General features: G+C 39.0%; 1 protein-coding gene across 1 annotated transcript in view; it reads left to right on the plus strand.

Annotated features, from left to right (window-relative positions):
• The window catches only part of CFTR (CF transmembrane conductance regulator), a 200,484-nt gene that overhangs the window by 69,177 nt on the left and 105,474 nt on the right, over positions 1–25,833 (plus strand). The window contains exons 8-10 of the mRNA XM_089672096.1: positions 3,959–4,205; positions 10,189–10,281; positions 11,951–12,130. Coding sequence (XP_089528222.1) covers positions 3,959–4,205; positions 10,189–10,281; positions 11,951–12,130 — 520 coding nt within the window. The remainder of the gene's footprint in view (positions 1–3,958; positions 4,206–10,188; positions 10,282–11,950; positions 12,131–25,833) is intronic.

Below are 25,833 nucleotides of genomic sequence, written 5' to 3' on the forward strand. Positions count from 1 at the left end.
ACTGTGAGTTCTGACACCTTTCTATCTGAACCAGCATTAACTTCAACAATGTGAGCTACGGTAGCTCTTCTATTGGATCAGATTACATGGGCCAGTCTTTGCCCCCTTGTGAATCAATGAGCTTTGGCTGTCCATGACCCTGTTTCTTCTCTGCTGGTTTTCCTTCCTTGGACTACTTTTGGTAGGTCCTAGCCACTGCAAACTGGGTATATCCCACAAGAGCTGCAGTTTTTGAGTTGCTCTGAACCAGTTGTCTAGCCATTACAATTTGACCCTGGTTGTTCAGTTTACCTGTCTGTGGTCGTAATGTTACTGCTGATCATTGTATTCCCTAATGTACATATCTATATACAACATTTCAGTGGCATCTTGAAGAAGCAGAGTCATTATACTAGTGTTAGTGGCTAATAGTGTAAGAATTTCTGTTTTCTCTAAAAAATTCAATTATTTTTAGACCCACGTGGCAACTGGTCACCTGTCTATAAAAGATGTAACTCAGTTATACATGTCATCTGTCTATTAAATGGTCTTGGATATGCTTACATATAGTGGATGCATGCATTAACCTGTTTACATATAATTATTACATATACATACAACATCTGCTGCATTTAAGAGATGCTTTGTATACATACTGTATATACAATTTGCTGAATCAGCTGGGTTATGGTTCACAACTAGATCCTTATATAAAGTTTTTTGCATTTAATGTTTGAAAAAGTCAAGAACAGTATAAGCATGACACAGTTTTATGAATATAACTTTTATAATGTGCAAACATTACCTATAAGGACCTTGGGACATACAATGCAGTAAAAGATAAGCAATAATAATGAATATGATGATTGTAAATAACAAGAAAAAAGAGGAACAATGCTGTCTATAATACATAAATGAGTTAGACGCAATGGGGAAAGCAAATAACAGCAAGTAACAGAAATGCATGCATGATTTATGGTACGACTGGGCTTTACATTGTGATTATACTTTTATAACATATACACACGTAGTTGTGTTAAGATACCAATAGACATGAGATGACTGTTTCCTCATCTTGGTGATGAATGTTACGGCAGTAGTTTCCAGTAGACACCCACTTATCATTGTTCTTAGGAGAATATTCAATTGTTTGCTGTGAGTTTATTTATCTGAAAGCTGTAGTTTTTCTGTAAAATCAAGCTGCCATGCTTGATATGCAGTGTCTGTGGCCTTCTAAAGTTATCTTTACATAATAATCTAAATGGATAGTTGTCATTCTGCAGTCTCTTTACAGGTTTGTTTTAAGCTGCATAGTAATACTCATTGGAAGCAGCAAAAATCGACACATCATAAGCCAAAACCCTGTTCTTTGTCTTAGGACCAGTTCACACCGGGAATTGCACAAGAACGTGCTGTGCATTTCTGCTCAATTCACATGGAGTTCTGCGCACAGAGTTTCCCATACCGCGTTTTGGTGTGAACCGGTCCATAGGGTTACAGTTTGAAATGGCTATATATTTATATTCTAGATGCTTTACCTGATTAGGTGTTAGCTTTATATTACCTAGTTTTTAATAATAATGTGAAAAATGTTATAATAATAAAATTATAAAACATAAGCAGAGAATTAAACTTGGGTTATGGTGTCAGTCTCAGAGATCTTCCAACATGATGTAAAACTGCTGTCAACATTCAGAAAAGTGAATTTTTATTTTACCGTGCTGACACCAAAGGTAAAGTTAGACATATCTACATTGCAAAGAAGGTAACAATGGAAGAGAAGAAGGTAGTATGCATTTTTTTAAAATCAAAAGAAACGTGGAAAAGTTACACAGAACATCCAGTGCTCTTCTGCACTGTGTAAAAACAGTTAGTCCATGGATAAACACACTAGGAGTCTGTCGTATAGCAGCAATTACTGCAATAGTAGATGACTAGTGGAGGAATAGATGAAAGGGTGGATGGATGAATGGATGGATAGATGGATGGATGGAACGTGGTTCACCTCTACAGCTCCCGTGATATTTGGGCAGGTTCACCTCACACAGCAGGAAACAGCAAAAAGCAGGGTGCTGAGGTTAATACCAAGGGAAAAACACCTTTAATAAAAGCAGCAGGCTTGCATGTCAGAAATCACCAACCCACCAGTGGATAATGACACAGCAGGTTGAGACACCAGATCTGATAAGCTGAAGGTACACAGAGGCAATAAATGTCCGCCAAACATGCAGCAGCAGGGGCTCCAATGAGCCAGCAGGTAGTATGTATAAAAAGAGCAGGTAGCGTTTGAAAAAAATGGCTGAGACCCTTGAAATGCGTTATGCTTACCCCTCCTGACATCACCTCAGGATTCTGACATCCTCGCAGTGCGGCTGGAGATGCCCCCAGCTCTTTTTTCCATATCTGGTGTCTCAACCTGCTGTTTCATTATCCACTGGTGGATTAATGATTTCTGACCTCTAAGTGTGCTGCTTTTAATAAAGGTGTTTTTCACTTGGCATTAACCTCAGCATCCTGCTTTTTGCTACTTCCCACTGTTTTTAAATCTACCAGCTTGCTGGAAATGTATGGTGCTGTATAAGCTAAAATAAACCTATCCTTGGTTTGGCTGTTGTGCATACCCTCTGGCTTTAATACTTGAGTCACTGACCTGGAACAAATATACAGATCAGAAAAGTCATAAGCCTTTATCTGTGTGCATGTTCTGGGTTAATGCCTCAAAACATTAAAGCCAGGGTGTTGGCAGGACAGCCTCACAGCTGGCATATACAAAAGAAGAAGTCGGTGGTTTATTTACTACAGGTATTTATATAGCACCATCAATTTACACAGTGCTTTACATATACAGTATCTCCCAGAAGTGAGTACACCCCTCACATTTTTGTAAATATTTTATGCTATCTTTTCATGTGACAACACTGAAGAAATGACACTTTGCTACAATGTAAAGTAGTGTGTGTACAGCTTGTATAACAGTGTAAATTTGCTGCCCCCTCAAAATAACTCAACACACAGCCATTAATGTCTAAACCCCTGGCAACAAAAGTGAGTACAATCCTAAGTGAAAATGTCCAAATTGGGCCCAATTAGTCATTTTCCCTCCCCGCTGTCATGTGACTCGTTAGTGTTACAAGGTCTCAAGTGTGAATAGGGAACAGGTGTGTTAAATTTGGTGTTATCGCTCTCACTCCCTCATACTGGTCACTGGAAGTTCAACATGGCACCTCATGGCAAAGAACTCTGAGGATCTGAAAAAAAGAATTGTTGCTCTACATAAAGATGGCCTAGGCTATAAGAAGACAACACTGAAGAAATGACACTTTGCTACAATGTAAAGTAGTGAGTGTACAGATTGTATAACAGTGTAAATTTACTGTCCCCTCAAACTCAACACACAGCCACAATATATATATTGCACATTTATTAGTCCCTGCCCTCAAGGAGTTTACAGTCTTAGGTCCCTAATTCACATTCATAGATACGCATATTGGAGCCAATTTACCTACCAACATGTCTGTGGAGTGTGAGAGGAAACCAGAGTACCCAGAGAAAACCCACACATGCACAGGGAGAACATGCAAACTCCACAAATGTAGTACCATGGTTTGGATTCAAATTAACGATCCTAGTGCTGCTGCTAGGCAGAAGTGCTAACCACTCTGTCACTGTACTGCCGAGTGATGGCAGCCCCTATGTGTCTCTTGGGAAAGGTCTCCTTTAACATAACTTATTGTGATGAGTGATACAGCTGCACTATTGACTCAGGCAAGTGAAACCTACACATAGCTTATAAAGCTGTAAAATGAGCATGATTAACACTTTAGAAATGTCTCACATCAAAAATATGCAGCCTACTAGATGTGAATAATGATATATAATGACAGTGAATTTTATGGGTTAATGATGAAACAATGTATGTAACAGCTCTGACATATGATGATGCAATTCAAGAATAACTACTGTCCTTGTCTTCACACAGGACTGAACTGAAGCTTACCCAGAAAGCAGCCTATGTGCGATACTTCAACAGCTCAGCTTTCTTCTTCTCGGGCTTCTTTGTGGTCTTCCTTTCTATCCTTCCACATCTGCTTCAGTCTGGGATTACCCTCCGTAAAATCTTTACCACCATTTCTTTCAACATAGTTCTGAGAATGGCTGTTACACGCCAGTTCCCCTGGGCTGTGCAGACCTGGTATGACTCCCTGGGAGTTATCAATAAAATACAGGTACTTTTGTAAATTCTCACTTATGACATAATACTGTCTTATCTGAGGTGCTCTCAAATGATTAATTCATAATAAGAGCATAGGTGGAAGCTGCCCACTTCCATCTAAGCACAAATTAATATTTCAAGGGTATGTACATCCAAGGTATCTGGTACATCCAAAGTAATTACCAAGTTTTTAATGGAACCTAGAAGACTTAAAAGCTGACCAAACACATAGCAATTTCAACCACTTTTGATCAACTGGGAATCAAATTCATGATCAATAGTGGTTGCTAAAAACAAACAGCCTACCACTGGATCAGCCACCTGAATTCAGTCATTTAAACTGAGATAGATATTAAATTCAGGTAATTGAAAACTTGATCAAACCCAGAAAAAACAACATCTTTGTGGAAATCGATTTGATTTTTTAATTGGGTTTGGTCTTGGCCATATCAATCCCATCTCTGTGTATGATCACTTGGATTACAATTCCAGGTTGGCTGAAATACTTGGAAAGTTACCACATGTATGGCCAACAGAAAACATTTAGGATGACCTACTAGGATTGAATTACTAAAGGCAAATAGACTATGCACTTTGCAGGTGCAGTTGCACTCATTTACCCCAGAGCTTAGTGAATGTGGTGAAGCTTCACATTGTAAGGAATACCCAATAAGGTGCAAGGAGAATGCAAAAAAAAACATTTTTGTTTGCTCATGATTTGATGATGGAAATCAGCATTAGCAGAGCTTCACCACATTCACTAAGCTCTGGGGAAAATGAATGAAATTGCACTTGCAAAGTACACAGTCTATTTGACTTTAGTAAATCACCTCCATTGCCTCCATGTAGTGCAGTCATTTGTTAGTTTTAGCTATTCAAATCTGTCCGTAGCTGAATTGGGGCTTGAAGTGAACCTGAGAAGACAAAGATATGGGAGCTATCATTTCTGACTTAAGTTTAACGTTGCATGGTTCACAACTGGGTTCTTGTTCCTGGGTCATAATTATGGGTCATTGACTTAATGGGTAATGAAGCATTTATAAAGATGCTAACTGTACAGCCTGCAAGCCTAAAAGGTTGTGATAGAAAAACAGGGGCTGTCCTTGCTGACCTCCTTCTGAAAATCTGAGCTGTCTGGCTGGTTCTGACTTTAGAATCCATCTATAGACAAAACTTTAGTTATTTCTTAGTTTTGAAAAGAGTGGGGGAAGGGTTAGAATCCCTGTCAGATTTTACTTTTATTCAGAACTCCATTATGAGATTTCTTCTCACTTCCTGTTTTAAGAAATACGTTTTATGACAGAGGAAGTAAGGGAAAATCTGCAACAGGGAAACAGACAAGAAAAACCTGTTGGTATTTTAGCATTCCTCCACTTACTTTGAAAAAAAAAATGTTTTACTTCTGTCCGTGTTGCTGTTGGAAAGTTGCCATCACTTCCTGTTTGGTGCAAAGGTTGCCCTTGGAAGGAAATGAGGGGAAATCTCTCTAATTAAGCTCCGTACAGTAGTAAAACCTGTCAGGAGTTTAAATCTTTCTCAGCACTACCCTAAAAAATAATTTGGTTTATGGATACACTTTCTTACTTTCGGAGTCATTGAGGAAGAAGTAAAAAGAGAAGAAATTCTGACTTTCATTTGCAAAATGCTGGCTCCAGGCCAATAAAAATTGAAGCCAGGCACAGTCCAGCAAGTAGCAATTTATAGGGAGAATAGCAACAACAGCCCCATATTTCTCTGATAATAGAAATATTTAAAAATTAGTATTATTATTTTTATACGGGATTTATATAGCGCCAGCAGATTGCGCATAGCTTTACAATATGAAGGAAATTAAAGTTCTATTAAATAATTATACAGATATAATCTGCCTAATGTAAATGCTATTATAAGAGTTTATTAGTATTTTAAATAAGTAAATAAATGAATAAAATAAACAAAAAAATTAAATATTTATATATATATATATATATATATATATATATATATATATATATATATATTGCTCAAAAAAGTTAAAGGAATACTTTGAAAACAATCAGATCTCTATAGGAAAAAAATATCATCCTGGATATCTATACTGATATGGACTGGGTAATGTGTTAGCAATGTAAAGATGCCACATCATTTGATGGAAATAAAAATCATCAACCTACTGAGGACTGAATTCAAAGACACCCCAAAAATCAAAGTGAAAAAATTATGCAGCAGGCTAGTCCATTTTGCTGAAATTTCATTGCAGCAACTCAAAATGGTACTCAGTAGTGTTTATGGCCCCCACGTGCTTCTATGCATGCCTGACAACGTTGGGGCATGCTCCTAATGAGGAGGACGGATGGTGTCCTGGGGAATTTCCTCTCAGATCTAGACTAGGGCATCACTGAGCTCCTGGACAGTCTGAGGGGCAACCTAGCGGCGTCGGATGGACCAAACCATGATATCCCAGAGGTGTTCTATTGGATTTAGGTGAGGCGAGTGTGGGTGCCATTCAATGGTATCAATTCTTTCATCCTCCAGGAACTGCCTGCATACTCTCGCCACATAAATCTGGGCATTGTTGTGCACCAGCAGGAACCCAGGACTTCCTGCATCAGCGTAGGGTCTGACAATGGGTCCAAGGATTTCATTCCAATACCTAATGGCGGTCAGAGTGCCATTGTCTAGCTTGTAGAGGTCTGTGTGTCCCTCCATGTATATGCCTTCCCAGAACATCACTGGCTCACCACCAAAATGGTCATGCTGAATGATGTTACAGGCAGCCTAATGTTCTCCATGGCTTCTCCAGACTCTTTCACGTCTGTCACATGTGCTCAGGGTAAACCTTCTCTCATCTGCGAAAAGCACAGGGCACCAGTGGCAGACCTGCCAATTCGGGTGGTTAATGGCAAATGGCAATCGAGCTCTATGGTGCCGGGCAGTGAGCACTACTAGGGGACATCAGGCCCTCAGGAAACCCTCATGAAGTCTGTTTCTAATTGTTTGGTCAGAGACATTCACACCAGTGGCCTTCTGGAGGTCATTTTGTAGGGCTCTGGCAGTGCTCACCCTGTTCCTCCCTGCACAAAGGAGCAGATACTGGTCCTGCTGATGGGTTAAGGACCTTCTACGGCCCGATCCAGCTCTCCTAGAGTAACTGCCTGTCTCCTGGAATCTCCTCCATGCTCTTGAGACTGTGCTGGGAGACACAGCAAACCTTCTGGCAATGGCATGTATTGATGTGCCATCCTGGAAGAGTTGGACTGTCTGTGCAACCTCTGTAGGGTCCAGGTAGACACTGCAAACTTCTGGCAATGGCATTTATTGATGTGTCATCCTGGAAGAGTTGGACTGTCTGTGCAACCTCTCTAGGGTCCAGGTATTGCCTCACAATACCAGTAGTGACACTGACCCTAGCCAAATGCAAACTAGTGATAAACAGAAAATATGAGTAAAGAAAAAAAATGTCAGTGGCCTCTACCTGTACAACCAGTCCTGTTTTGGGGGTTGTCTCATTGTTGCCCATCTAGTGCACCTGTTGTTAATTTCATTAACATCAAAGCAGCTGAAACAGATTAACAATCCCCTCTGCTACTGAACTGGCCTGATCAATATCCCAGGAGTTTATTTGACTTGATGCTATACTCTGACTAAAAAGTGTTCCTTTTTTTGAGCAGTGTGTATGTGTATATATATATATATATATATATATATATATATATATATATATATATATATATATATATATATATATATATATATAATTTTTCATAAATATAAATATATATATATTTATGAAAAATTATAAATATATATAGCTAATAATTATACAGGGCTATAAGCTTTACTAAGGATGAAAAGTGAGCTTTAACTGCCTTGCGTTCACTTTAAACAACCAGCTATTTGGAGAAGAAGCTTATTTGTTTTCCTTCACATGATTAGATGATTGTGATGAACAGAAGCTCACTTCACACCACTTTACACTTTAGTAAATGAGGCCTCAGATCATGTAGCCTCTCCCACCAACTCATTACACCTTTATTAACACAGGCCCTGTGAGTGAAATCAGCTTCTGTCACTAAAATTATACTTCAGCTGACGTTGACTGGATGAGATTGGATGTTTCCTAGAAAATATAGCCATTAGAGGAATAATCCACAGCTCTAAATATGTTTTACAGTAAATAATGTAGATGCTGCAAGCTTGTCAATATTATTTTGTTTATTACAGGTACTTATATAGAGCCGTCAATTTACATAGTGCTTTCACATCAGTCCCTAACCCTCAAGGGCCATACAATCTAAGGTTCCTAACTTCCAGTCATACATACACATACTAGGGCCAATTTAGACAGGATCCAATTAACCTTCCAGCATGTCTTTTGAGTGTGGAGGAAACCCATGCAGGCACAGGGAGAACATGCAAACTCCAGGCAGGTGGTGCCATGGTTGGGATTTGAACCAACAATCCTAGTACTGCCAGGTAGAAGTGCTAACCATTTAGCCACTGTGCTACCCAAATATGGGATAACACTTCAAACATGACTTCAGGTTACAATGATGGCTCAAACTTTGTCCTGTCTAACATGCAATATACTCTCCATTCAAGAACTATGCCATTTCTGGCAGTTAAAGGCATATTCCAAACACATTTGTGGGGGGAATTTGGGGACATTTCTGCTAGTTTTTTTTAAATCTCTAACCCTATTGAGAGAAATCCTCACTTTATGTCCCTGAGGCACCAACACAAAAAATGTCAGAAGCTCTAACATCTCCCCATGCTGCTTTAAACTTGTTTTAGATGTCATTTACATGACCAAATTAGTTGGGGTGTGGCAAGAGCTTGTGGAAAACTTAAGCCGGGAGCCCAGGTGTGTGAAGACATACACGACTGGGAAGCCTGTAGAAAGCAATAGCAAGCTGAAAACTGCTGCAGCTGACCATAGCTATCTGCCTATGGTTAGGGACAGATCAAAGCTCCTGGACGCAAGCAGCTTGCTTCCAGAGATGATCATCTGTCCCTAACAGCAGGTAATCACTTCCTGTGTGATTGCATCCAAACACTGGTAGACAGACAATTGTGTCAACCTGTCACCATTTTGGACAGACTTCTCAGCTGCGGCTGTTCACACAGACCTGGGCACCTAGACACAGTTTTCCACTTTGGTCTTGTGAAAGAGGCCATAGGTGTCCATTTATGAACCAGCGGTAATAGATCGCTGTTCAGTTCTCCGGCATTCTCGGAGAACACAGTTCTCCTGTGAATGCAGTTTATGAAGCAGTTCTCCGAACGAAGGGAGAACGGTCTCCAAACGCTGGAGAACGGTCTACAAACTCTGGAAAACGGCTGATTTTTCTATAATCTCGCGAGATTACAGTAAAAGATCAGTTTACTAAACAGAGGTAAATTATCTCTGCTTAGTTTGCGGTCCCTCTGATTCTCCAGCTCTGGGCTGGAGAATCTGGAGGGAGAACACAGATCTCCAGTGAAGGGCTGACATGATCTCCTGTGTGTCATAAACTGTGAATGACCAGAGAATAGCTGAGATCCGTTGAATCGCAGCTATTCTCTGTGTCATAAAAGGACACCTTAGTCTGTCTACTTGTTGAGATTTGACTTGAAAAGATTTCCCATCATTTCTTGTACTAACAGAACTCCCCAATAGGAAAAACTGACAGAGTCTCTAACCCTCTCTGTTTAGCCCAACACAAAATAAAAAGCTTTGGTTGGACTTTAAACTAGCATGCAAATTCCTGTCCCTAAAACCTCTATCATTCCCAGACCCAGTGATTCTTTGAAAAGTATTACTGTGAAGCATGTAAGATTTTTCATGCTCAGTATTATGGATACCATACTGGAGGAGCATGTTTTTTTTTCCTGCAGTCCAGCTAAAAGTCACTTTCTAGAGAAGTTTGTGATGACATATAAAATTAGACACCTGCTGCTATGTTACCACATCTCTTGCTGTTAAGATTGTATTAAACATGGTTATAGCATCTCATACATTGCAATATCTTTCACAGGATTTCTTGCAAAAAGATGAATACAAGTCACTTGAGTACAACCTGACAACCACAGAAGTGGCATTGGAGAATGTTACAGCTGTATGGGATGAGGTCAGCATACATTGAAACTGTAATTGGTCCGTATTTTGGACATAAGACTGAATAAAAAGACCTAAGTTTAGAAGTGCTGATAATATAATACTATTTGGGGATTTTCTAAAGCTGGTGCACTCAGAATCTGGAGCAGGTACAGTATGTATGGTAACCGATCAGCTTCAACTTGTTCAATTAAGTTATGACAATTCAGACTGGAAGCTGATCTGTTTCTCTACAGCTTTTGCACTCTCTAGTTATAGTAAATAATCCCCATACTGATCATTGCGAAGGCTTATACAGAGTGTACCTAGGCTGGGGTTGGAATTTTGTGCATTCCTGGGCTGCACTTATTGCTGCTTCTTTGTGCATCAATAATTTGTATGGGAGTTAGCACTTCCACATGCACTGGATACAAAGACAAAGGATTTTAAGATTTAAATAAAGGTGGCCATTCTCAAGATGACATTTTGGCAGGGCCCAAACTTTTTTTTGCTCAGCTGCCTGAAGATCTCATGATATGTAGCACTAAGAATTGTATAAAAGACCTCGTGAGGCTGCCATCAATTCTTTAGCGCCCCTTTCACTCTGTGGGTCCGATAAGGTCGACCTGAAAAACTGACTGATCAGATGGTGCATTCACCCCTATAGACAAGTGGGTGTAAATTGACCCATCTGTCTATTTAAACTGGTCCACCTCTGGGTCCAATCCAGTAAAAAAATGGAAGGGGATGCATCCTCTTCCATTTAGGTGGATCAGATCAGAGGGTAGTAGGGTGTAAATGGACAGCAGAGTCTGTTTACTCCTGGTCGTCCATAGAGCAGAGCGGGAAAAGGTGAGATTAACTGACTGCCACAAACATATAGAGTATGTGCAAGTTGGGGAAGATAGTAATATCTAAAGGGGAAGATCATTTTATTTATTGCCAACTTCAATTAGCAACAGAAGTGCTAATTTAAGTCTGGTATTAATATTATTATTACATATTATTAATAATAATATACATGGTTTATATAACATTAACAGTTTACACAGAGCTTTGCAATATAAAGAGAGACAGTACAGTTACTATACAGTTCAATATAGATGGATTAGGAGGGCCCTGCTCATGGACCTTACAATCTAAGGGAGGGGACTGGGGTGGTACAAAAGGTAATAGCTATGGGGCTGACCTGATGGGGGTGACCAAAGCACAGTTTTAGGTGGAGGTGGGATAGGCTTCCTGAATAAGTGAGTTTTCAGGCTATTAGTTATTGGTACCAAGCTTTTCAGATTCCGGTTTATCGATTTTTAGGATGTGTCATCCACTAAAACACATTAGCATCCAGCATATGAGGCTCGAATCACAACACGAACACACTGTTATAAGAATACTTATTTTTAAAAAGTGACAGTTAATTTCAGTGAAGTCCAATGAAATCAGAAATTTACAGTCACATGGCTAAAACAAAGCTTCTTATCCTCACATTAAAGCTTTGTGGATTGAACCTTTTGACTGCTTGATAAAGACATCCTGGATGCCAAAATGTCCCACAATGATGTCCCACACTTTTCCTGGCTTCCTGTTCTGCTGTCAGATTCTAAGTTTTCTACTCCACTTTTACATGTATTTCTCCAATCTCTTACATTCATGTAAATTAATCACATTTTGTATTATTTTTATGTATTTGTTTTGCACCCATGCAGGGGTTTGGAGAAGTTTTTGGAAAAGCAATGCTTCAAAATGGAGGCGGACCTTCTAAAGATGACCCGAATCTGATCTTTAGTAACTTCTCATTGCATGTTACACCAGTACTTTCTAACATCAATTTTAGTCTAGGAAAGGGAGAGTTACTAGCTGTTGCTGGTTCTACTGGATCTGGAAAGGTAAGGCGTGGCTCATATATTATTAGAGTAATGTGGATGTATTACATACAGTTATAAAAAAATTAAATATTTTGTATATTTATGTTAACTGTAGTTGTTGTGGTCAGTATAGAAAGAAGGTGGTAATTAAGTAGGCAAATGCTTCTATTGAATTTCCAAGCTTAATCTGAATATCCATTGAATTTTCAATTATTATGTTTCTTCCAATATTGGGTGATTCACTTTGTGAATGTATTGGATTTTCGTTTGGTAAAGTTGCTGCAATCTGCTATAATAAATAGCCTCATTAGAGTTCTGAGCCAGGAACTTTTACCACTGCAATTAATGATTGCATTTACAAAGGTGTGCACTCCTTTCAGATAAGGAGAAGCAACATGTGTTCTATTTTCTCACTTACTGGACAATTATATAGTGTGAAAAAATCTGATCACCCTGGCCACACACAACAAATGTAAACTTTACAAAAGGTCATCATACTGCAAGCTAAAATGTGCAACAGACATAATAAGAAAAAACACTACAAGAACCCGTGATCCAATAACATGTTAAAAAAAACACCTGCAATTACGTTACTTTCTGTAAAAGAATTGTACATTGTCCAAATGTTTTAATTGTTTAAACTAGGTATTAGTGTAGTTATATGCCCTGTGTTGTTTGTTTTCCTTATCTTTTAATGATGGGCTCACATGTCATAACTGATTGATCCCCCTATGTCCATGCATTGCTTCAGTTAACTTGTGCTGAAGGGTAAGAGAGCTTCCTTTCCCAAGTCACAAAGCATCCAATGCATGCCTTGGTGCTGAGTGCCCATTGGTGCCCACAGGTGATGAATAAAACCCACAGACTTACTGTATTTGTGGATATAAAAAAATTCAGTTAAATGACCTTTTCTGTTATCAAAAGAGCTTTACTGAAACATCATTGGCAAACATACAAACATGTAGGCTGCATGGCAGCAATGAAAACAATAACCATAAAGTGAGATGAAGTCTTAGACCCGCGCAGGGGTCCTCATAATGGCAGTAATATATCAAAGAATGACTGTTTCTATTAGTAATGTAAGAAAGGGTGGGATTTGAATGTAATGTAATTAAATATATATATAAATGGTATCTACTTTCTGCATGCAGAGTGGCTAAAATATGGAACTAACCGCTTGTGTTGACAGGATTTTGTTTGCTTCAAGTGGGTTTTGTATTTCCATACAGGTCAATTGGAATGCAAAACTTGCTTGATACAGGTCAAATGCAGGTCAGAAGGAGCTCAGCTGCAGGAAAACTGCACCTGTCATGGACTTCTAAATGATCTCAGAAACAACTCAACCTGATGTCAAATTGATGTTCTTGACACATGCCAAAAGCCTATTGACCCTCACAATGTAGTTATTATGTCCCAAATGGAACTTGCCATGAATGATTTTCTTTCTGGCTGTTTTCAAAATTAAATTGGATCGCTGCATTTATAAGGATCCATTGTTATACCATTTTTTTTAGGATTTTAGTTCTGCCTTATTCCACAAACCCTGATAGAGAACCTGACACTACTTAGATTGAGGTCAGATTTGTGGAGCTGGGTACTGGATGTTTTAACAAATAGGCCACAGTTTGTTAGAATTCACAATATTTCATCCTCTTACCTCATCCTCATCATTTGTTTCCCCAGGGATGTGTCTTGATCCCCTTACTTTACACATTGCTGACATATGATTGCTAAGTACTGTATATGAGCAATCATATTGTGACTTTAAATATTTTGGGGTTCACATCTCTGATAACTTCACCTAGAACACCAATAGAGTTCGCATAGTGAAGAAGTCTTACCGATGACTTTACTTTTTGGGTAGATTGTACTTTCCTTGTCTTGGCAAGTCAGTCCCCATCATGTTTTAACATTATGCCACGGAGAGCATCTTTACTAGTTCTTCCCATCATGCTCATGGACCGATTTGCCCCCCCCCCTTTCAGGTTGCTGCCTTAGTACTAAAACCACCAAGACTGAGCAACAGTTTTTCCCCTGATACTGTGAGATTGAAATCTGAGAAATTCTTTATCATCCTGAATGGAAAGCTCCCGATGCATGTTTGCAATTGGGAGCTTTCCGATCGTGTGACCAGTGTCACAGCAGTCACATGATCAGAATGCTCGCCTCCACCTCCCGGCATTTAGATCTTCTTAAATGGTCGGGAGGTGGCGGCAGAAAGGAATGGCAGTAAAAATATCCTAACCCTTTTTTAGATTGGACCTTTTTAGAGGGTTTATGCTGAGGAGGTTGAAAATTAGCCTTTCTTAGACAGCAATACAATATGAGCATGATCCTATACTTCCTTTATTCTGGGCCCTCTATGAATGTATTTCTTGTAATGTTATGTAAGTTTGGGTGCTTTGTGCACTACAGGATCATTGGCTGGTATTTGTTAAAGTAATACTTGCTTTTTGCTGTCTAATAAAAATTCTAAAATGATACCCCCTTTCCTTTCAAAAAAAGAGTGGTGGCGCTTCAATCTACAGTAAAAAAATTAGTATTACATACATTCCTCAAATTTCTAAGGAAGTGGTGAAAGTGTTCAAAAAGTTCAGAATAAAAGGTGGGTACAGTTATTGCATAGCATACTCATTCAATAACAAACATTGGAAATCAGTGAATGCTAATTGCTTTGTGTTCACCACAACATATTTAGTATATCCTGTACTTAAAGTGTATATACACCTTAACAATTAGCTTTTTTGCTCTGTTAAATATACAATTGAAAGTGTTTTGTTATATTGGTTTGATAAGTGTTAAAAAAAAATACCTGTTGATTTTATCAGAAATTCAGCATTGTTCTTTGTGCAGTGCTTCCTGTGTTGTTTCAGGGAGAGTGATGAACTCTCCCAGTCTTTATCATGGGTCTTCAGAATGAATAGCCTTTATGTTATGAAGAAGGGAAATGGATAGGGTCCTTCAAGTGCTGACCCACAAATCATCAATGTAAAGCTCCACTATTTCAACATTAAGGAGCACCTACTAAAAGCATAGCAAATGAGTCTTCTGAAATGAGCTTTCAAGGACATGCCTACAAAAGCTTTACAAATCTTGCTCAAGTCACTTTCATTAAAAGGCGAAACCTGTGGCAATATTTTCAAAAAGTTCAGTCAGAGAGAATCTGCTACTGATAGGGATATTCCTTTAAAGTAACCTTTAATTACCACACTCCTGAGAAGGTCTACTCCTGCTTTCAGAATCTAGGCCCAGAGCTGACACCGAACCTCAGCCCCCGCCAATCGCCCAAAGTAGACAGTCAACACAAAGAAGCTCATTAGGCAGCAAAGAAGACCTCACAGAATTGGACATCTCAACACTCTCAAATTCTGCAGTGCTTTGGCTCACAAGCCCTTCACCTTGTCTCCACTGGCTGACAATGACTAGCGGATTGTTAGTGACTTCCAGCCATCACCTGATGTCACATACACTGTATATTGCCTTGTTTCTCAGTTAACCACAGTAGCAGAACCATCCCTGTTTATCCCTACTTGTACTGTACTTAGACTCTTTTCTTTCCCTTTCCCTGATCTTAAGCAGCAAAGAACCCCGTTATTTATTATTACATTGATATAACAGTGTTATTTGCAGTGACAGTGTTATGTTTGGAACTCTGTTCAGGACACTTATATACCTTTGGCTGGTTACTACTCATATTGCCAGGATCCTCACACCCTAAAGCAGTGATATGAAGCTAAATATGTTACCTTTAATGCATTCACAACAAAAAATGCCCCAGTACTAGTGCTACCCCCATCCCTCCACCCACAAACACTAATTGTGTAACCTGCTCACAACCACAGGGTCCTCCACAGTCTGTGCTTGTCTCCAAACTTCCTGGTTGCAGAGGGGAGGTGAGGGTTTGGCAAGCAACTGGCTCCCTCAACTTTAAGTCAGAAGCTGGGAGAAGGGAGCAGGGACATGGCTTGCTGGGTGCTGTGTTTGTGTCAATGGAAACACACAGCCCTGGCCTGTAGTGGGCATCTGTGGGTGTCCTCTTTAGGAGAAGCTACCTGAAGGAGACACCCGCAAACAGAAGAGGAGGCAGCAAGTATGAGAATGGACAGCTAAACAAAAATACAAAGATTCATGGACTATACGCAATGTGTAAAAATGTACTTCTTGAATTACATTTTTAAAAATTTTAATATTACTTGGTCACAAACATATTTTTGCAGATTTTGGAGGACAACTTTAGCACATCAAGAGCCCAGGCCCTCCTATACCTCACGTGTTAAACACCATATGCCCAAAAGGGCTTGCTCTCCCTCAAGCAGTGGGAGTCCTGGTGACATTGTTCCACAATAGCTGATATACTTTGATCCAGCAGCACACCTGTGCCTTTTCACTTGCGTTTCTATTGAAGTATTGTATATTTTATTGAAGAATGTGTATAATACCTGGTCAGGTGGGGACTCATCTCCCCTCCATCTCCCCTATACACAGCCAGGGTAATTCCAGACATATCCTGTTGTGGTGCTACACCATTATCTTTAAGCGGAATGCATGTATACCACAGCTACATTCCACCTTGCCACAACATGGTCCTCAGTCGCATGTCCTAGCTCAGGGCAGTGAGGTTATCATACATATGGTGCCTCACAGTGCAATTATGTTATAAATTATATCGCCAAAAATATTAGGATTCCTGCCTTCACATGCACACGCACTTCACATGCAACTTTAATGTCATCCCACTCTTAGTCCGTAGGGTTCAATATTATGTTGGCCCACCCTTTGCAGCTATAACAGCTGCAACTCTTCTGGGAAAGCTGTCCACAAGGTTTAGGAGTGTGTCTATGGGAATGTTTGACCATTTTTTCAGAAGTGCATTTGTGAGGTCAGGCACTGATGTCGGAATGAGATGGCCTGACTTGCAGTCTCCGCTCTAATTCATCCCTAAGGTGTTCTGTCGGGTTGAGGTCAGTCTAGTTCCTCCACTCCAAACGCGCTCATCTATGTCTTTACGGACCTTGCTTTGTGCACTGGTGCACAGTCATGTTGGAACAGAAAGGATCCATCCCCAAAATGTTCCCACAAAGTTGGGAGCATGAAATTGTCCAAAATGTCTTGGTATGCTGATGCCTTAAGAGTTCCCTTAGTTGGAACTAGGGGGCCAAGCTCAACCCCTGAAAAGCAACCCCACACCATAATTCTCCCTTCACCAAACTTTACACACGGCACAATGCAGTCAGGTAAGTACTGTTCTCCTGGCAACCGACAAACCCAGACACATTCATCAGATTGCCAGATAGAAAAGCGTGATTTTTCACTCCAGAGAACACATCTCCACTGCTCTAGAGTCCAGTGGCAGTGTGCTTTACACCACTGCATCCAACAGTTTGCATTGCACTTGGTGATTTAAGACTTGGATGCAGCTGCTCAGCCATGGTAACCCATTCCATGAAGCTCTTTACACACTGTTGTTATGCTAATCTGCAGGCCACACAAATGTGGAGGTCTTTAGCTATTGACTCTGCAGACAGTTGGCAACTTCTGCGCACTGTTCGCTTCAGCATGCGCTGACCCCGCTGTGTCATTTTACGTGGCCTACCCCTTCGTGGCTGAGTTGCTGTTGTTCCCAGTTGCTTCCACTTTGTTAGAATACCATTAACAGTTGACCATGGAATATTAGCAACAAGGAAATTTCACAGATTGACTTATTTCCCAGGTGGCAACTTATCACGGTACCACGCTTGAATTCACTAAGGTCCTGAGAGCGACCCATTTTTTCACAAATGTCTGCATGCCTAGGTGCTTGATTCTATACACCTGTGGCCATGGAGATGATTGAAACACCTGAATCCAATGATTTGGAACTTTTGGAAATACAGTATAGTGTATGTGATGCTTGTTTAAGCACTTTAGGTTTCTATATGAGCAATGCCTGGCACATTTAATGGATTATTCTTATGTGATCACCATGTTTATGCAACTATTCAGTTGTAATCCAGCACACAGTATTTCAACATTCTACCAAGACTGCGTAGGTAAAGTGCCCACATCCATCTAATTTACTGTTTCTCCATGATGATCCTACACCAGTAGGCCACCCAAGTCAGTTATTTTCACTTTGTCTTAGGCAGGCGGCCATACATTAATCTTTTTTTTTTCTTAACCAGCAGGTTAGGAAATTTCTTCCTGCAATGTTTTGTACAAAGATCCTAACAGCCTGTGGTCAGACAATGACCTGACTATGCTGACATGTAGATCTCTACTGCCTAAAACTGAGCTTTCTCCTGGCTACTAAATGACAATTTACTTTTCTACAGTATCTTGTTATCATAGAGGCAAACAACTCTGAATATTTTCAAACTAACACTGGCTCAGTCACCTTTCCAGCCACTTTGTAGGAATTATGAAAAGCAGTACTGAGAAATAGCTTTATTTAAATTGCTTCCAACAGCAAAGGGATGTGAGAAACACAAACCTTCCTCAAAACTGAATTAGACTCAGTTACCTAAGCTTACAAACAAAATCCCTCCAACAACTTAAGTGCAAATTAGACAACATTAGGGCTGAACAGAAAAAAAGGAATATATATAAATGCCAGCTAATACTTTTTAAGCAGTTTACAGCAACAGTTTTATGCCTGTCAGGATAAAGTTATACATAAATAAATAAGAGTTGTTTATTGTAAGCACCCGTGAAAAATGGTTTGTCTCAGCCCTATAATTGATAAATTTGCAGGACAGCTTATTCTGTTGGAAAACAACAGACCTACTGGCCAGATTGCCAGGTTATAATAAAAGAAAGAAAGCCAAAAAAGAAAACTAGTGCAGCCATCACATCTAAGAATTGGTAAGTTGCAATATAATAAATGTTTGCTTTTGGGTTTAATTTTTGCTTAACAGACATAGCAGAAATCTGACTCCGCAGGTCTAGAAAAAGTTTACTCCAAAAGCAACAAATCTGAAACTATGCTGGCAAATGATCAATGCATAGATCAACAATTCACACCTATCTCCCTTCAAACCAAACATAGCATTCTGACCGACAACCCAGTAGAGATCTTAAAAGAATTTCAACATCCTCTATCTGTTCTTTACGTAGTGAAGACTCCCTTTTCACAAACAAAACCTGAAACCTTCTTTTCCAATATATCCTTTTACTGTATGATGACGCAAAACCTAACTATGTTAGCTAAGGATATTTACATGATAAAAGTAAACGTAGCAAATAAGTCCATGAAGTTGGGCAAGTAGCCTGGACCTGACAAATATTCCATCATATTCTATAAAATATAAATAATATAATGTACATTTGCTGATATTTATTGTATTGTAAGCATCTTCCTGACCCTCTTGTCTTGAACTATATTGTAAGTGTGCTGTCCTCTTGTAAAGTGCTGTGCAAATTGTTGCCGCTATTTAAATCATATATAATAAAAATAGTACTCTATCTTAAGCACCTCTTCAATTCCCTAAAACACAACATCCCCCTCTCGTATGCTATGCTAGCCACAACAATATTTCTGCTACCTAAGCACAATACAAACCCACATACATGGTCCAGTTTCAGACCAATATCTCTACTTCATGTCAACATCAACATTTTGGCTAAGGTGCTCACAGCTAGCTGGAACTCCTTCCTAAGGCAGATCATTCATAGGGACCAAGTGAGATTCATAGGTCAAGACAGACAGGGAACAACTTACAACACGTGATCCAACTTACCCACATTGTCACGTTTGTTTTTTCAAAACTATGCTACTGTCCATAGTAGCATTTAAAGCATTTGATGTACTTTCTTGAGACTACCTTATTTTTGTGTTGTGCAAGTGTTGCTTTTACAAAGATTTCCTCAAATGGATCTTGACTTTTTACTCTCGCCCCAAGTCAAGGCATATAGCAGATTTTCCTTTGAAATATTTACAATCCACAGAGGTACTTGAAAAGGATGTTCCATTTCACCAATATTCCTAATATTCATGTAATGAAAATCGTGGACATTCACCTCTAAGCTTTACATTTTACAGAAGACATCTTCATCTTTTCCAACCCCTCATTACTCTAACTATGTAACTTGTTTACATTTATATGCATTTGTTCATTGAAGAATTTTGTTTTGTCATATTCATCATGTTAAACAGATTCATTTTCAGAATTGATTTCTTATCTTCAGCATTTGTTTCATATATTCATTGGTCTGGGTGGATTGGAAAAATTCAGAAGTTTTTCCGGAAGATTGCTATATATTCAATATATTATTGAATTGGACAGATTTGAATTGGAAGGATTTGATATTTTCAGACACTAGTCCATCCCACCAAAAGAAATGGCATGAGCTGATTGGACAATATCGATCCAAATTAACAAATAAAACAAAATTCAGATCCATTTGTTTTCAGAATCCAAATTATCAAACAAATTTGAAACTTTTATTAATTTCCCCATGGGCCCAAACTACTATCAACCATGTGAAGTTATCCAAATGAAACAAATGCATTCAATAAATTCGTTATGACTTTTTTTCGGGTTTCTTGACATTAGTTACTATGTCCATTTGGAGATTCGTGTACATCCGAATCTCTGAAAAGGAAACGAATCGCAACGAAACACACATGTCTAGTAACTATGCATTTGTTTATTGAACAAGAAAATTATTAAAAATGTATCCCCAAGGTCTAGCTTCGCCAAACCACATTTTATACAAGCATAAGCTCACTGGAGGATTAAGAGGATCTAACATACATAAGGAAATTATCTGGCAGCACAGATAGCTCCCTTAGTAAGTCTCCACTCATGACTTCCCCTTTGGACTTCAATTTCATGGAATATTCCCCAGTTTCTATATATAATCTAATTTGGCTTCCTCCACAAAACTGTACAAAGATCATGGAGCCCACTTTGATCCTTTCCATAAAACAGTGGGGTGTTGTAAAATTCTCACACAAACGGATCTCCACTTATCTTCCCTTAATAGGTATATTGCACTGGCCCCTGTTTTTGGGTGCTTCTGAGGAACCTGCCACCTCTAAGTATTGGTCCTTTAAAGGCATAAAATATACTTACCAGATGTTCAATATCCAGTAATTTAAAAGATTTGGAAACCCTAAAAAAATCCTGAAAGAGCCCTACCTCAGCGGTTTTTTTATTACACTCAGGTCAGACACTGCCTTAATGCTTTAATACATGGATGAACCACATCTTCGCTGACAATAACACATTTTGAAGACAGACATACAGTATATCTAACCTGCAGTCTACAGGCCAAATTTCATAACTTTACAGAAACCTCACTTTCACAAACTCCCTCCCAAAACTTATATTAACAGAATAGTAAACAGATATTGGAATGTTGAACAGCACAGATTAAAACTGATGTGGCTGAATGTTGCCAAAAGCTCCTCCAACAGTGTGGCTCTTGAGTACTAATATAAGGTCCTAATACCCTGGTACATAACCCCAGACAGAATTGCAAAATACACGCCTACTGCTTCTCTCAATTACTTCAGTGTCTATGCCTCTTCTGGATCCATGTTCCACGTTTGATGGACATGCCCTAAAGAATAAAAGGAACTTATGGTGCACTCTTTTAAACTAAATAAAAACAGTTTTTGATGAAACATGAAGCAAAACACATTTATATTTTTTATTAACAAGAAACCTACAGCTATTCTAAATTACTCTTATACTAAATTCCTTGGTATCTGGTTGCTTTGGATTAATCACTTATCTAAAACGAGACCTCTTGGGCCTTTAGAATGGCCCAGCATATGTCTTGTCCTGGGTAGACACCCCCCCCCCCTTTTCTTGTCCCCCTGTTCCTTCCCTTCTTCAGCTATCTTTGTCCTTTTTTTCTCCAAACATCTCCCTCAGCTTCTTCCCTGTCTTCTGCCAAGGTAATTCTGGTGCTCCTATTGTAATAAATGATATTTGCTTGACTCATTTGTGCCACTCAGATGCAATGTTACATTGTATGGTAAATTATTTAACTTCTACTGTGAAAATGTTCTATCTGATCTTTTGCACTGTATTTCTTTTAAACTAGCAAAAGTTTTGTAAAATAAAAAGTACTGAGGTCGCCCTGTAGCACACTTGCATGGTACCTATTTTATAACAACACACATACAAAAATCTAGCTGCAAACAGGATTGATCTTTCAAGTGCTTGACAAGAGGGCTTCTATAGCTTATTGTGCAAAAATAAAACAAAGTGAATTCATGATAGTACACTTTATTATATAGAAATCATAATGCATATGCAGTGTACAATATATCACTAAATAATTATGGCATAAAACAACTTATTTAGTACTACCTGTAATGTTATGAGCAATTCAAACAGGACGCATTTCTAGGCAAAATGTTTTTGACTTGGAAGGGAAATTTGGAAAGGTCTAAAGAATCAAATATTTTCCAGGGGCCTATATGTCGATTTCAAAATTAGTATTGTTATCCCAGACCTACAGTGCCTTATATAAAAGCAATTGTTTTATTAACATAAAATCACTTTACATAGAAAATTGGTCCCAGTGTAACTATTATATGTAATGTAATTTTAATTGATATGAATAAACAATTGCTTTTATTTAAGATATGGAAATTTAAATTATTATTTGTGTGTTGATAGGCCTGGGCTGACTAGACAATGATTAGGCATACAGTATGTGGGGTTGGTCTATGTGGCTGCAACATGTTCTGTTTTCTGCAGTGTTCTGTATGAGTTGTTAAGTAACATTTAGTGGTACCTTAAAGAATATATTACCCCAACATTTCATATTCCTGATATGTGTCTGTTGTACCATGTACTTGTATGAAAAAGTATCCTGTTCTTTTTGCATTGCTTCCTTTGTGTGAAATCTCTGGTGATCCTGCCAGTCCCCCTGCTTTCGTAGTTCAAACTGACCATGCTAAGCATAAAAGCACATCTATTCGAGCATGGTCACTTTTCTGATCTTCTGGAACCATAGCCTTCTAGTCCTCCTTTAGCCATACTGCTGCTGACATGCCCCCCCCCCCTCCCGCACAGCCATTCACTGAGAAGATCAATGTACTGCTGTCCCTCCTCCCCCAGCTCTCTAAGCCCCTCATGCATCTGAGAACAGAGTTTATGTAATCACTTTAAAAAAAAGAAAAGGTATTTATAATGTTTTTTTATATATACTGTACACATAAATGTTTTACAAGGTGGGGGTTACATGTACTTTAATCAATGTATTTATAGGTATTTTTGTACAGATTGTGTAAAAAGCCCTGTGGTCCTTCAGTTTAATGTTATGTCAACAGAGGACATTTCTTTTTGGCAAAAGGGAAAGACATTTCACATGAACACCTAAATGAATTTGTAGCTAGATGTAAAATGTTCTTAGTCGTTATGACGTCCTCAAATTACGCTAATTGTTTTTGCTGCGATGATTTATGTTTTACACTTGTGATGAAGTCCTTGGCTTCCTGATGACCTCAAACGGAAACCAGAGATAAGACTGGTCCTAAACTGAAATATGTAACACCTTTCCCTACTTTTCTGACCTCTGCTTAAATCATGGTTACTGGCTACTAATTAACTAAGGAGTTACAGCAGCTGTCAAACTTGGAGCTGCGGTCAATCTTCTGATTACCTGTTCATGGGACATTTGGGAATATTTTACAAGGTTGATATCAGAGGTTGTTAATCAAATTACAAGACATTAACAGCTGACAAGGGCAGGACAGAGATTTTCTCACACTCTATTGCCTAAGTCTGGAATTGTCCAGTCTATTTACATAGTATATGATAGCAGTGATTTTTACAATTTATTTAAGACCTGTCTGTGGAAGATAATAATACATTTTCTATTGATTTTTTCTATTATGTCTAAAAATACTCTAGCTCTGACCTTGTTGAACGCTAACAAAATAACTGATTTTAAAGCAACATGTTAACATCAGATATTAGCATCAAATATTGCATTTGCAAATGCTGTATGGAATAAACAAGAAGTGAGTTAAGAAAAGTTTTCCATTTAAAAGCATTAGATTTCTCTTCATTAAATAGGTTTCATACGGTAGAAATGCAGTAAATGCAGCAATAAAAGTAGGCCTAACATGTATTTTTATTTTAGCATGCATGCAAAGTAACAGGTATTTTTTTTACCTCTTACAATGATTACAGACTGTTCCCTTAAAAGTGATTTTAACTTCCTTTATCCCCAGAAGACCAGCACTACCTTCATTTCGGTTTATCCAAGACAAACGCCTGCTTCCAAGACTAAGATGCCAGTTCAGGAATGATGCAGTCACTTATATCACAGTGGCTAGACTTTAGACCCCATTCAGTTCTGTCTGGTGGAAGACAGTAAATTAAATTCTGTTGCTTTAATCAGCCCATTAACTTGCATGGGCTGCCAATGCACCAAAATGGAACAACAAATGCAACTGCATTTTTTTCCTAACCCAGCACATAAAAAACATAGTAGTGGGTTAAAGTGCATTACGGTGAACTCCAAAGCAGGTGTATTTCATTAGTGCGGCTATTCAAAATGAAGGGTAATACAATGCACTAGGGTATACATGGTGCACTACTGTGTGTGTTGTAGTAACCACAATATAGGTGTGAAGCCATGTGGTCATGCAGATTTAATTACACAGATATTGGTGCCTCACACTTTGATCAGTTACACTCACACAGCCTAGCCCCTCTGCGACCTTTCACTCTCTGCCTTGCCAGTATAAACCCCCCCCAGTCTCACGCAGATGTTGGCCTAAGGTGCATTCAGTAATAATGGCTTTTGCTACATCACCAATTTTTATTGTTTTTAATAACTGGGGATATATAGGGATTATGTCAGCTAGTCATGATGATAATGACTATTTTATTATTATTATACAGGATTTATATAGCACCAACAGTTTGCTCAGCACTTTACAATATAAAGGGAAACAATACAGCAATGATCCAGTTCAATACAATTTAAGTGGGAGGGGCTGGTGGTACAAACGGTAATAACTGTGGGGGATGAACTGATAGGAGAAATAGAAGATTTGGTTATTAGCTGAAGGCAGGATAGGCTTCCCTGAAGAGATAGGTTTCAGGGATTGCCTAAAAGTGGGCAGAGTAGGCAATAGTCGAATAGATTGGGGTAGAGAGTTCCAGAGGATTTGGGAGGCTCTGGAGAAGTCCCGGAGATGAGCATGGGAGGAGGAGACAAGGGAGCTAGAGAGAAGAAGTTCGTGGGAGGAGCGGCGAGGACAGTTTGGGTGATATTTGGAGACAAGATTGGTGATGTAATTTGGGCAGAGTTATAAATGGCTTTATATGTTATTGTTAATGTTTTGAATTTTATTCCTAGGGCAATGGAAAGCTAGTGGAGGGATTGGCAGAGAGGGATGGTAGATATGGAATGGTTGGTAAGGTGGATGAGTCTGACAGCAGCATTCATGAGAGACTGAAGAGGGGATAGCCTGCGATTAGGTAGGCCATTGAGGAGGGAGTTACAATAGTCAAGGCAAGAGATAACAAGGGAGTGAATAAGTTGCTTAGTGGCTTCAGTGGTTAAAAACGAGTGTATCTTGGAGATGTTGTGGAGGTAAAGTCTACAAGATTTGGACAGTGATTGGATTTGGGGTTGAATGGAGAAATGGGAGTCCAGGATTACACCAAGTACCCTGGCATGAGGGGAGGGATGGATGGTTGTAATATTGATCTTAATGGAGAAGTCAGGGGAGGAGGCATGGGCTGGAGGGAATAGTATAAGTTTTAGAA

Source organism: Staurois parvus, unplaced genomic scaffold, assembly GCF_062004578.1.
Source record: "Staurois parvus isolate SC_StPar_1 unplaced genomic scaffold, SC_StPar_1.0 ptg000120l, whole genome shotgun sequence".
Lineage (NCBI taxonomy): Eukaryota > Metazoa > Chordata > Amphibia > Anura > Ranidae > Staurois > Staurois parvus.